This window comes from Lithobates pipiens, unplaced genomic scaffold (genome assembly GCF_037356315.1).
Source record: "Lithobates pipiens isolate NorthernLeopardFrog02 unplaced genomic scaffold, aLitPip1_a1.2 Scaffold_25, whole genome shotgun sequence".
NCBI lineage: Eukaryota > Metazoa > Chordata > Amphibia > Anura > Ranidae > Lithobates > Lithobates pipiens.
This window is the reverse complement of record NW_027507787.1, coordinates 72,263,707-72,277,674: the sequence shown is the minus strand read 5'-3', so window position 1 is coordinate 72,277,674 and position 13,968 is coordinate 72,263,707. Positions and strand designations below refer to the sequence as shown.

Sequence of the window (13,968 nt, the reverse complement as noted above, 5' to 3'; positions counted from 1 at the left end):
GGTGAAGGCGAGTGAATGCAGGCAGTGTGTATTCAAGGACACACACCTCTATCTGCTAGCGGCTGCACGCCACTTCACACAGATGTACACTGAATGTGATTGTAAATGATCTCCTTGTAAAACAACTCATGAAGTTTAACATAGAAATGAAAGGCAAAACAATTATGTATAGATACTGTATAAAAAAAAACCTTATAAATACCTTTTTCACCCTTTTTTTATAAGTGATCACATTGCCACTGTTCTCAGCTGCATAAGAGCTGGGGGAGGAGAAGCAGCAGCACACTGAACCTTCCAGTGAATGGCTGTGAAGGGGGAGGGGGGGTGTAAAGACAAGTCTGATCATTGGAGGAGAGCGGGCTGAGTTCCCATAACAGCTTGAGAACTGACCACGGTGTGTTCTCCTGCTTAGTGTAATCAGTTTTTAATAGGAGAGCAGAGGGAATGGCAGGAACAGGGATTTCACACAAAAGAAGCAATACAAAGAGAACAGGATACTTTCTTATACAAGTACATGATACAACAGGCACATATCAGGAAAATTAAATTTTGGGGTACACCAATGTGAATAAGGCCTCAATCATATGTATATGTTATCTCTACCAGTATTTAAATACATTTTCTTTTTTACTAAACTAACACAGGCGTCTTTACAAATAAATTAAAAAATTATTTACAAACATTTATTGCCGTTATTCCATTGACATGAAATGCCACTTTTTCTTTTATATACATCGTACTGACATATTTTATTTTACACTCACCCGAAGCCAGATATGGAACTTTGTTACTACGTGGATCTCCTATAGGCAGACTGGGAACCCCCAGCAGGTTAGTAGGGAGCTGGTTCTTTATCATAGGATGAGGATAGAGAGGGGAAGTGACCGACCAGTCGTCATTCACAATACATATGGGGATCCCATTAAGTCCTGGAACAAAAACAAATGATGTAACTAAATGAATGAACCTACAAAACAAATTCATTATCCATCAATTCATCCTGTGTCAGGTAAGTATGCTTTTCGTACCACTAGAGGGAAGCAAATGACAATAGAACATAATTTAGACAAACCACCAGCCAAACCATTCCTTCACCTATTCTTGTATATGTGGGAAAGGTTACGTCTAGGTTCACATCTCTATGGGTGGGATAAGGGCATGTTCCCAACCCGCAAAGATACTTGCTGCATTTTAGCAGACGTGCAGGGAAGCCATTAGTTCTTAATAGCACCCCAAGGCATCATCAGCTGTGGCGTGATTTTGCCCACACCCAACCACATATTGCCAAAACACCATGAAATCCAGTACAGTGCAATTTCAAAAAAGGGTTGGAGAATTCTTTCTCCGTGTTTCCCACAGGTGGGGCAGCCCATTGAAATTAATGAGCTGCTCTACTCCTGAAATGTGTGTGCCAACACCTACACAGAGATGTCTATGGAGCTTAAAGAAGAATTACAGACATGGTAATTTTTCCATAGTAACGTTGGTTCAGCTTGGACCAATGTAACTAAGCATATACCAGTGATGGCGAACCTTGGCACCCCAGATGTTTTAGAACTACATTTCCCATGACGCTCAACTACACTGCAGAGTGCATGAGCATCATGGGAAATGTAGTTTCAAAACATCTGGGGTGCCAAGGTTCGCCATCACTGGCATATACCATACCTGTGGCATCCCCCTAGAAGCTACAAATCCCTTTAGTAGGCACTGCAACTACAGTGATCTTCACTGTCCTCAGGTTCTTGCTCTGAGTGGCTGCCAGTTTTATTTATTTCCCACCAATATCACCAGTGCCAACCCCAGACTTCTAGCAGTGGCTCTGACGTTAGAGCAGCATAGACGGCTCATAATCTGGTGGCAAGCTGCATCTTGGTGACAACTGAGCTCTGCATCTATGGTGACAAGTAGCAAGCTGCATCTCTGGTAAAAAGTAAAGTTGGATACGCACTATCCAATTTTCTGTTGATTTTTCCTTCAGATTTACCAAAACCATTTAATATGAGGTCAAACCTTAATGCCACATACAGACAATCAGAATTTCCGACAACAAATGTTCGATGTGAGCTTGTTGTCGGAAATTCCGACTGCGTGTAGGCTCCATTGGACATTTTTTTGTCGGTATTTTCGACAAACAAAATTTGAAAGCTGGTTCTCAAATTTTCAGACAACAAAATCCGTCGTCATAAATTCCGATCGTGTGTACACAATTCCGATGCACAAAATTCAACGCATGCTCAGAATTAAGCAGAAGAGCTGCACTGGCTATTGAACTTAATTTTTCTTGGCTCGTCGTACATGTTGTACGTCACTGCGTTCTTGACGTTCGGCATTTCCGACAACATTTGTGCGACCGTGTGTATGCAAGACAAGTTTGAGCCAACATCCACTGGAAATAAATCCAGGATTTTGTTGCTGGACTGTCCGATCGTCTGTACGCGACATAAGAGTTTTAATTTGTCTGGAATCAGGCAGGTCCTTGCACTACATGGTTTTGGTAAATCTAAATCTAAGGAAATCAGACAACAAAAGTTGTATATCGTGTATGGAGGCTTACAAGCTGCATCTGGTGACAAGTAGCAATATGCATCTGGTGACAAGTATAACAAGCTGCATCTCTGGTGACAAGTATAACAAGCTGCAGCTGGTCACAAGTGAGCGCTGCATCTCTGGCAGTGGTGTACCTAGGGTATGGCAGCCATGGCAAGTGCCATTGGCCATGGGGGGGGGGCGTAAAAAAAATCAGCCCGCACAAAAAATAAAGTCTGACTCCCATTACATTAGGGAGTGAGGAGGGAAGTGACAGGCACCCGAGCGCCCCCCCTGGCAGCCGATGAGTTGGCTCTGGCCAGAGTCACCTATGTAGCCATAGAGTAAATAGCGGAGGCTCCTCCTATGCGCAGCGGGCCAGCGGCTTCAGTTTCTCTTCTTGGGGGTCTCCCAGAGTCCCAGGTGACCAGGTCTGTGAGTAAAGTCGTCCAGTGAGTCCAGGAGAAGAGGGAGACACAGACACTAGAGAGAAGAAAAACAATTGGAACCCCCCCAAGCAGAAGCAGTTACCGCATTTATGGGTGTTGATATTACCGCATTTATGGGTGCTGATGTTACCGCATTTATGGGGGCTGATGTTACCGCATTTATGGGGGCTGATGTTACCGCATTTATGGGTGCTGATGTTACCGCATTTATGGGGGCTGATGTTACCGCATTTATGGGGGCTGATGTTACCGCATTTATGGGGGCTGATGTTACCGCATTTATGGGGGCTGATGTTACCGCATTTATGGCGGCTGATGTTACCGCATTTATGGCGGCTGATGTTGCCGCATTCATGGCGGCTGATGTTGCCGCATTCATGGGGGCTGATGTTACCGCATTCATGGGGGCTGATGTTACCGCATTCATGGGGGCTGATGTTACCGCATTTATGGCTGCTGATGTTACCGCATTTATGGGGGCTGATGTTACCGCATTTATGGGGGCTGATGTTACCGCATTTACGGGTGCTGATGTTACCGCATTTATGGGTGCTGATGTTACCGTATTTATGGGTGATCATCAGGTGCAGTTGTCATTTTTATGTAGTGCCAATCCATAATCTGTTAATTGGAAGATTAAAGACTTTGACTTGTAGTTTTGTAAGCTGTTTTTTTTTTTTGTTAAGGTTATCTGAAAGATGGGTTTCAAATGTTTTGACAGGGGCGCAGTTTCAGTTCTTGCCAGAGTTGCCATTTTCACTATATACGCCTCTGATCTCTGGTGACAAGTAACAAGCTGCAGCTGGTGACAAGTGAGCTCTGCATCTCTGGTGACAAATAACAAGCTGCAGCTGGTGGCAAGTGAGCGCTGCATCTCTGGTGACAAGTAGCAAGCTGCATCTCTGGTGACAAGTAGCAAGCTGCATCTCTGGTGACAAGTAGCAAGCTGCATCTCTGGTGACAAGTAGCAAGCTGCATCTTTCTTTCTCTCTCTTTCTCCCTCCATCCCTCTTTCATCCCAGACTCCAGCCACACACCCTTTAAGCCACACTATATATTTAGTTTAAACCATGCACATTTTTGCCGCGTGCCCCATTTTTCCTCTCCCTACTATGCCACGCTAAAAACTAATAGACCGTTCCCTAATTATAATAAGACTCCACCTACAGACAAAAAAAGTGTCCCTATACATTTTTTGACAATGTTGGCAACTATGCTTCCAAGTTGAAACTTGCTAAAATATGTATGTATATGTATGTATGTTGGCCTGTAATTATGGGAGGAGCCTGGAGGGTATTTAATCAGACCACCCACAACGGTCTGTGTCGGTTCCAGTGCAAGGTACTGCACATCAAGGGGCCGACTCTTCTCTGCTCCATCACGGTCGACTATCTGTGCGTCCAATTCGCAGGTGCACTTCGGCTTCTTCATTCGTGGTCTTCGTCGGCGGTTCCCGCTCATGGTCGCAGATAAGTAGTATCCGAATCTTTTCATATCATGTGCAAACTTGTGTTATCATGCTTACTATCCTGCACCCCTTTCGCAAAACCTACCTCTGAGTTATTGACACTCATGTCCTGACATCTTTTGGCACAGGCGTAGTACATTTGTAAGTTCCTTCTACCAAACATACGATTCATTCATAGATCCAAGCCTCCGAGTCGCTGTCGGTCGTTCTCCAATATCACTCGCCATAGGCTTCACTGGTTATAAAATTCACTGTCCATGGGGTTGCCATCTCATCCTTTTTTGAGATAAACAGGTATTGTTTGTATGGGTTTCTGTGGCTGATTGAGGTGTAATTAAACCCACCTAATGCCTTTCCTGCACTTGACTAGCCTGGGTGGATGGGTGGTTGATAGGTGTTTGGTTTCACAGTAAGGAATGGCATACACTCTACAACCAATTCGTATCAGATACTCCTTACTGCCAATTTATTTCAGATTCATCTCATACATTTTTTTTAAGCTGACTCTGCCAACTCACTGCGTGTCCACGTAGTTGTACCTTCGAGATCGTTTGTATATCTTCATCGATTGTCCCATGCTCAGACCGCTACACACTCACTGTCGAGGTAGGACTTTGTTGTTACCGCTCCTCTAAACTCGAATAGTTACGTTATGTTCTTTTATCATGTTCGTTTTGCAAAAGTCGCACTTACGCCACCGTAAGTCTTTCTATGATATCTTTCATGTATTTCATGCTTTCTACCCAACACGGGTTTACTCGAGCCAGTTGCAACCCCTACGAAAACGTTCACTTCACAGTCGATGCAGTCAAATTCGACATTCGAGCCCCTTAGTCACCTCGCATCTACGGCCGATTCAAATCTAGTCACAACTTCGCTTCTATGTTTCGGATCCTCAGCAATCACAAGCCCCTTCAACCGCCATCACCATTTAGTCAATTCGAATCCAGCCATATCATCGGCAATACAGTCAGATCTGACATACGAGCCCCGTAGGAACCTCGCATCTATAGCCGATTCGAATCTAGTCGCAACTTCGCTTCTATGTTTCGGATCCTCGGCAATCACAAGCCCCTTCAACCACCATCACAATTCAATCAATCCGAACCCAGCCGTATCAGCGATACAGTGGGATACGGTGGGATCCCATATACGAGCCTCTCAGTCGCATCTACGGAGGATTTGAGCCTAGTTGCAGCATCAGATTTGAGTCCTTGCCAAACGCAACTCTAACAACCGAGCCGAATCCTGTTGCATCACCGACTCAAATGAGTCAAATCTTTCACAGACTATTCCATAGCTATAGCCCGGTTCAAACTAGTCACATCGACAGTACGAATTCAGCAGTACTTACGTTTCACTTTCTCAGTCTATCCATGCATGATCATACACAATTCCCTCCACCAATTTGCTCAGTGTTGCGCACGGTCATTCCTACATAATCACATTTCCTCTATAACCTTTTCTTTCACCTTTCAACGAGGCTGCGTTCTTGCAATCGCTGCAAGTCTTTCTGCATTTGGCTTAAAAACTACCAACGTCTCCAGTAGCAACATGGCTACTCATACGTTTTCTCTATCCCTTTTCCCCTTTCAGGTCAGTAAGGTTGCCAGTTGGTCCATCCTATGCCAGGCCTGGACTGTCTTTCACTCAAAAAAAGAAAAAAAAAAACATTGTCGAGGGCTTGCATCTTCACCAGGGGGGCAGCTTTGCCCCAAACAGCTCTTTGCAATCCCCCTTGTCAAAACAAAATTCTCATTTCACCTTACTACAGGCTCCCAGTCAACTCAGTTCTCGACCCCAACCAGTCGACTTCACAACTAGGGCATAAAGTCAGGTGTGTAGTTCAATGGGATTCCCCCTTTCTCTTAAACACTCTTTCACTGCATATTTTTACTTCACATACAGAATTTGACCTGCTCCTGAGGCGTTAGCAACTGTCACATACTTCTGTGCGCTTCACTCTGTTTTCGAAGCACAAGCCTTCAATACGCAAACAAGGTCACCTAATCTCCATACTTGCTGGCAGTGCAAGCGTTAGTAGACCGAACCCACGTCAATTAACTACAGATCGCAACATTCCTACTTAGTATACCAGACTTCAGCTACCCACCCCAGTCTGCCCTGGGGCGCTCTGGTTCATTAGTCTGTGCCGAGCACAGACGGACACCGAGCTATCGGTGACCTAGCCAGTCACCTCCTGGCTCACCTCGGTTGTCACGCAATCTTTTGAGTTTTCTAAAGTCACACTCAACAGCACTCGAGCCAACCAAGCTACAGCCAGTATTATAAATAAAGGAGGTCCTAGTCGCTGGCCATCATGGCCTTCCTGCGCAGGCTGGTGCCACTATCCCCACAGCACCAATCTAACATCCTATGCATCTACATCCCAGACAAACGCAATAATCTGGCCGACGCACTACCCGTTAACATTGCTTCATTATTTTTGCAGGAACCTGGACCGACCTGACCATGTCTCTTATTCCACACTGGTCGTAGCTAACCTCGGATTCAAACAACACTTTCACGACGCTACCTGCCTTATTAATCTTTCATTATCTCACAACACTAGGGATGAGCTTCGAGTTCGAGTCGAACTCATGTTCGACTCGAACATTGCCTGTTCGCCTGTTCAGCGAACAGTGAACAATTTGGGCTGTTCGCAGCAAATTCGAAAAGCCGGAACACCCTATACAAGTCTATGGGAGAAATCGAAAGTGCTCATTTTAAAGGCTAATATGCAGGTTACTGTCCTAAAAAGTGTTTGGGGACCAGGGTCCTGGGGTTCCCCAGTGATGTATGGGTGACCCCGCCCCCTCTGATGTAACGGAAACCTGCGTTACATCAGAGGGGGCGGGGTCACCCACACGTCACTGGGGAACCCCTGGCTTCCCTCTCCAGCGTCAGAGGGGCGGGGTCAGGTGACGGGTGGCCCCGCCCTCCTAATATAAGAAACGTCAGCGCTGGGATCTCTGCAGTGTCTCCGGAGTGGAGACAGAAGAAGGATGTATGGACAGCGCTGGACTGAGAGATCCCCCGTCGCTGGATATGATCATCCATCGCTGGACCCCGGAGATCTGTCGCTGGATAGCAAGAATGGATTAGCACCGCTGGAATCTTTTTTACATTTTTTTAATTTTTAATAAAAGAATTTTTCAAAAGTGTGTTTGTCTTATTTAACCATTTTGACACTTTTTCTTTGTGAAATGGTAGGGGTACTTTTGTACCCCCTTACCATTTCAAACAGGGGGGGGGGCCGGGATCTGGGGGTCCCCTTGTTAAAGGGGGCTTCCAGATTCTGATAAGCCCCCCGCCCGCAGACCCTCACAACCAACGGCCAGGGTTGTGAGGATAAGGCCCTTGTCCTCATCAACATGGGGACAAGGTGCTTTGAGGGGTCACAGACCCCCAAAGCATCCTCCCAATGTTGAGGGTATGTGGCCTGGTACGGTTCAGGAGGGAGGGGAGGCCGCTCTCTCGTCCCCCCCTCTTTTCTTGCGGCCTGCCAGGTTGCGTGCTCGGATAAAGGGTCTGATATGGATTTTTAGGGGGACCCCCACGTCAATTTTTTTTAAAAATTTGATGCGGGGTTCCCCTTAATATCCATATCAGACCTGAAGGGTCTGGTATGGATATTTAGGGGGACCACCACGTCAATTTTTTTTAAAAATTTGACACGGGGTTCCCCTTAATATCCATGTCAGACCTGAAGGGCCTGGTAATTGAATTTAGGGGAACCCCCACGCTTTTTTTAAAAAAATTTTTATCAATGAATGAAGGAATTGTCGGCTAATACAGAGAACACTCATTGAGTGTTCCCTGTATTACGGGGAGCCGACAATTTAGCCGCAAGTGATTTTAAAAGACTTTTTTTCCTGCACAAATGGCACTTTGTGCAGGGACAGTTCTAAGCCCCAGAAACATGCGCCCCTTCACAGGCATACTATAGATACCCCCCAGCTACGAAATTTAAAGGAATATTACACTTTTATTGTTTCACTTTAATCATTATTAAAATCACTGCTCCTGAAAAAACTGCCGTTTTTAAAACTTCTTTTTGCATTGATCCATGTCCCCTGGGGCAGGACCCAGGTCCCCAAACACTTTTTAGGACAGTAACCTGCATATTACCCTTTAAAATGAGCACTTTAGATTGTGAACGTTCGAGTCCCATAGACTTTAATAGGGTTCTAAAGTTCACACGAAGTTTAGATCTGTTCGCAGGTTCTGGTGCGAACCGAACAGGGGGGTGTTTGGCTCATCCCTACACAACACCATGAAGGCCTACCGTACAGCCTAGAGGATCTATGATAGGTTACTAGCCTTAAACCCCAGAGCAATACCAGGAGATCTCCATCACATCCTGGCCTTCATATCATGCCGCCACACACAGTTGGCATTGTCACACAATACCTTAGACTCTACTCAGCTGACATCTAGTATTTCATCCCCTTACGAGATCCTAACAAACTGTCTTGTTTGCCGCCCATACGGTCAAGACCATGTTGTGTGGTATTCACAGGCAATGACCCCAAATCAGTATCAAACGGCTACCCATCACCAGCCCCATATTCCGAGACGTGTCTTTCATCCTGTCACATTCCCCTTTTGGTTAAATTCAGCCTGGTCATTCAAGCAGCCATCTACCTTGCTTTCTACAGCTTCTTACGTCCCAGTGAATTCAGTTCCCATCCCAGTTGTAAAGTGTTACGTAGACGCCACCTCACATGCCTTCAGACTTCCTTCGTCTTGCACCTCAGGGTGTCCAAAACACAACAGTCCGGTCCAGGGGTTGATATCAAACCTTTCCAAACTCTCAAAGCCTGGTGCCCCGTGTCCATTCTAACAAAAAGAAGGGAAGAAGGGACAACGAGGGGGCAGCAACGGGACTTTATATGAAACAAGACACTGAGGGTCAATTAAATCAATCAATAAAATGATAATTTAATGGCAATGCACAGGAAGATAGTACAATAAATAAGTTAATGATAAAATCATATTATTATTTTTTTTCAGTCTTTTTAGGTCATTTTCACCACATTAACTTGGTCTGAGTAAACTCCAGACACTTTTAGGACCTTTTCACTTTTTGGCCTGCTTGCAGGCTTATTGGAGGTTACCTCAGCTCCCGGAGGGATGCAGATTTCCCCTCCCAGTGCCTCTGATGCAAATCATCACTACCATGATTGCTATGTGTAGTTTTTGTTATCCAATAGGTAAGAGTTGTTAGGACCATTCTGTATGCTCCCTCCATAATCAATTACCATTGATTATTAATATTAATATTTTATTTATCACAGGTACCCCCAATTTTTATAGCAGCTCCTGATGAGTGGAAATAATCCATGAAACGCGTCGAGATTTTTACCAGTGGATATTATGTCCCAATAACCAAGATTTCCCCATGGGTTTGATCTAATTAAATCATCAATTAATTTTATTGGTTTCTACTGTATATGCACGTTGGGATGTACTTTCGGTTTGTTACTAACTATGTGTAATAATGCTACTATAATATGAATTTTATATAATAATGTTACTACAATATGAATTTGATTATGTTATCATGTATCATTTTTTAATTTTGCTTATTATAATATTGATCATTAACTTATTTATTGTACTATCTCCCTGTGAATTGCCATTAAATTATTATTTTATTGATTGATTTAATTGACCCTTAGTGTCTTGTTTCATATAAAGTCCCGTTGCTGCCCCCTCGTTGTCCCTTCTTCCCTTCTTTTTGTTCAAATATCAGGGATGGAGCTCGGTTTTCCCGGATGGTCACAGCTCATATAAAGTCCCACTTGTATCTATTCTACATAAACCTTGTCCATTCTAGGTCAGTTTTTTGGCTCACCTTTCTGATCCCTCGCAGGACAGCCCATTACTACCGTTCCCGATTAGTACCCCAGGCAGCAACCAGTTCATTAGTCACGTCGGGATCCTTTTGAGCAAATTAGGCCTGGACCCTGGCCATTTTCTTGGACATCCTTTCACATTGGAGCAGCATTAGCAGCCTCACGAAACGGGGTCCCAGACCACGTGATCAAGAGATGGGCAGGCGGGAATCCACCTGCTTTACTCGATACATCCCCAATCCACAAGTGGAAATGTCATGAGCCTTCAGCAACTTTGCCCTGTAGTGTCTTATTGTACATAAATTAATAATTACCTCCCTAACCAAGTCTTTTTGTGCCCTTCTCTTGGCATATCGCCCAGCAGACCAGGGCTCACCGCCCAGCTCACCAGGGCTTACCTTACAGCAGGCCAAGGACATACTTCAGTTCTATTTTATGTTGTTAGTCTTGTGACGTGTTTATGTGTTCTTTCATATCTCTTAAGAGCGGAGGCTCCGACCATAATATATTTCATATATATATATATATATATATATATATATATATATATATATATATATATATATATATATATTAATTAGACATCGGCATTACCTTGAATATGTGTGACCCGATTAGGGTGGGGATTATGCCTTGAAAAGAATGGGTTCTGGCTGTAATTGCCGTATCGAGAATAGCTGTTAGTCGGTGGTCTCATTGCTTCATCACTGAATCGTAGAGGGGTGTTCTGGGCAAGATTTTCCAGTTTCTCAGTCAGGGCAGCAATGTCTTGGCTTTTAAAAGTGCTGGAGATGGGATTCTTCATCTCTTCCATCTTTTCTTTTGAAGATTTATGGTTAGTGCTGTTTGTTTAAAAAACAAGAGCTGTAACTGACTCAAATATTGTCATGTATTACTGAGTGTGCTGCAATGAATATATAACGGTAGGATTTGCTTTGCAGTAAAGATAAAGTTAATTAATAAAGAGTTAATACCATCTCCACCATAGTGGGACTCTTTGGACTAGGTACTACTTAAGTATTAAACCGCAGGGGAGATTTGTTGTTTTATTGTCATCCTATGCCAGGGGTTTGTGAGTTTCTAATGATGCACACAGTGTACGGCAGGTGTAGGCAACCTGGGGCCCTCCAGCTGTCGTGGAACTACATTTCCCATGAGGTATTGCAAGGCTGGCAGTTACAATTACTCCCATGATGGGAGGCATGATGAGACTTGTAGTTTTGCAACAGCTGGAAGGCCCCAGCTTACCTACCCCTGGTGTACAGAGATGCAGCTCTAGTTAGGTTTGCCACCTCAAACCCGAACACATATTAATTACACTTGGGGCTAATATAATGCAAATAAGGCACTGAGTTTAATTTCCACCTTAATCAGCCACAAAACCTGTGTAATTAATATGTGCTGGGGTTTAAATGGATGAGGTGTCAATCCTAGCTCTAGTCCCTGCATGCAAAGGTTGCTCCATAGGGTGCTGCAAGAGAAAGAAGCCACCCTGACACTGAAAACCATGGTGGGTAAATCAGCTGCTGAAAGTTTTTTTTCTTCTTTTAAATTAGGGTTTAAAGTGGTCCTAAAGATATGTTTTATTGCAGTAAGGTAATGACTTTGACTTTAAAGTGGTTATAAACCCTTTACAACCACTTTAACCTACAGGTAAGCCTAGATTAAGGCTTACCTGTAGGTGCTTGAAATATCTCCCAGACCTGTACGGTCTAGGAGATATTTGCATATCACTATATGGAGATTTTTTCTGCACATACGCCAGAGTTATAAAGGGCACACTGTACCGTTTCTAGCTTGGGTCATGCCGTTAAAGGCAGCTCCCACGTGCGTATACGTGGGAGTGACGTCACGCGACTCCAGCCAGGCACAGAGCCGGAGTTCGTGGCCCCAGAAGGAAGAGGGGTGAAGAATGGACGCTCGCTACTAGCAAGGAAGACGGGGACATCGCTGGCTTCTCCTGCAGGTAAGTGTCACATAATGGGCTACTATGCGATGCATAGTATCCCATTATGCTTTACCTTTGCAGGGAAACAAAGAGGAAGTAACACCAATCAGGGTTTACTTCCTCTTTAAGGCCTTTTATACACAGGTGGCTGAGGGGTGGTAAAGCTGAAATTTAACATGACCAACGGCCATGTTAGTACACATTGTTGTGGATGTGGCGTGGTGAAAATCATACCACCTGTCACAATTGGCAGGCGGAACTGCCACCAAATGTGACCTATTCAAGTACATGGGACTATGCCACAACCGCTCTGCATCAGTGTGTTGTAACAATGTGTTGCGGGCTTTCATTGTCAACACAGGCAGTGAGGAGGTGACATGTCGCCATTGCACTTGTGGTGTTTGTCATGTAGTTTTTACGGAGCAGTGAATAAATTGACTTCTGTCACATCAGTGTGCAGCCACTTTCTTTGATTCATGTGGCCTCCAGGCTTGTTGAATGCAATCCATGATGGACCATTTTTTAGAGGGTGCTTAAAAACAGCCACACGTCTAAGGCCTCATTCCCACATGCATTTGGGTTAAACTACTATATTAATTAGTGGATATACTGTATATGAATTATTATTTTTGGAAAATAGGGAAATTGTTTAATATCACTTTAACCTGTTTTTACCAACCATATGCATACATGCAGATGCTGTGTGGATGGGCTTTAATGCCGAGCAGCTGACTATACATTATGTGTCCATAGGGAGCGGTTTTCCGTGCTGAGAGCGCATTCACTGTGTGCTCCAAGCACAGCAACTAAAATCTCATGGTACGCTCCCTATGCAATCAGGAGCTCAGGATCATGTGACCGATGTGACCGCCAATTACAGTGGTCACATGATCGGAATGCCTGCCTCTGCCTCCCATCATTGAGATTCTCCTAAAGAGACGGTGGCGGGGCTGGGTAGGGGTTAATGGTTGAGCAAAAAATAAAATGTGCATTCATTTTTGTTCAAAAGGTGAACTTAGTCTTTAATGTTGTATTTACCTGCAGCATGGGTAAGGATCCACAGAAAGCAGCCGTGTTAATCCACAATGTTTTACAAACATTTTATTTGCTTATACTTACTGTGCCTGGCGTAATACAGGTTGAGGGTTCATCATTCCGCTTGCCATTTTCCTTTCCTGTAACAATAACAAATCTTTTCGGTGTTTGGCCATTTGTATAATTTTTGTTACATAGCTGGCATTCAAAATAAAGACATTATTCAATTCCTACCAACAGTATTACTAGTTGAGTTGTGGTAGAAATCAATGAATTAATAATTAATAAGTCAGAGTATAGGTCATAGCTGAAGAAAGCAGACAAGCCTCCATTGAAATATTGTGAATTGTATCATATTGTATCACTCTATATTAGATGTTTACCACCTCCCAGTCTCTATTTTACCATGACAAATCTGTTCCAGTATAAATGACCAACCAAACTATCTTGTATGGAGGTGGGCTTTGGCATTCTTCAAACTCATCTCTACCCGAACTTTGAACTCACACTTTTTTTTACTCCAATAAGCTGGAGGCTGGGTCATTCCTGCAGTCGGCCTCTTTGTTTACATGAGGTGTGGGGTGGGGGTGACCCAACCTACAGCTCAATGGAGTAAAAAAATAACAAGAGCGTGGGCTTGGAGTGTGGGTAGACATGAATTCAGAGGACACCCGAGCT

At 44.1% G+C, this 13,968-nt stretch overlaps 1 protein-coding gene across 4 annotated transcripts in view; it reads right to left on the bottom strand.

Moving 5' to 3' along the window:
* Positions 1–13,968, bottom strand: part of TBATA (thymus, brain and testes associated) — a 64,940-nt gene that overhangs the window by 27,901 nt on the left and 23,071 nt on the right. For all 4 annotated transcript variants that reach the window (XM_077454588.1, XM_077454589.1, XM_077454586.1 and 1 more), the window contains exons 2-4: positions 13,375–13,430; positions 10,902–11,149; positions 765–929 (exon numbers count right to left, since the gene is read on the bottom strand). In XM_077454588.1, the coding sequence (XP_077310714.1) occupies positions 765–929; positions 10,902–11,149; positions 13,375–13,421 (460 nt within the window). In that variant the 5' untranslated portion in view covers positions 13,422–13,430. The remainder of the gene's footprint in view (positions 1–764; positions 930–10,901; positions 11,150–13,374; positions 13,431–13,968) is intronic.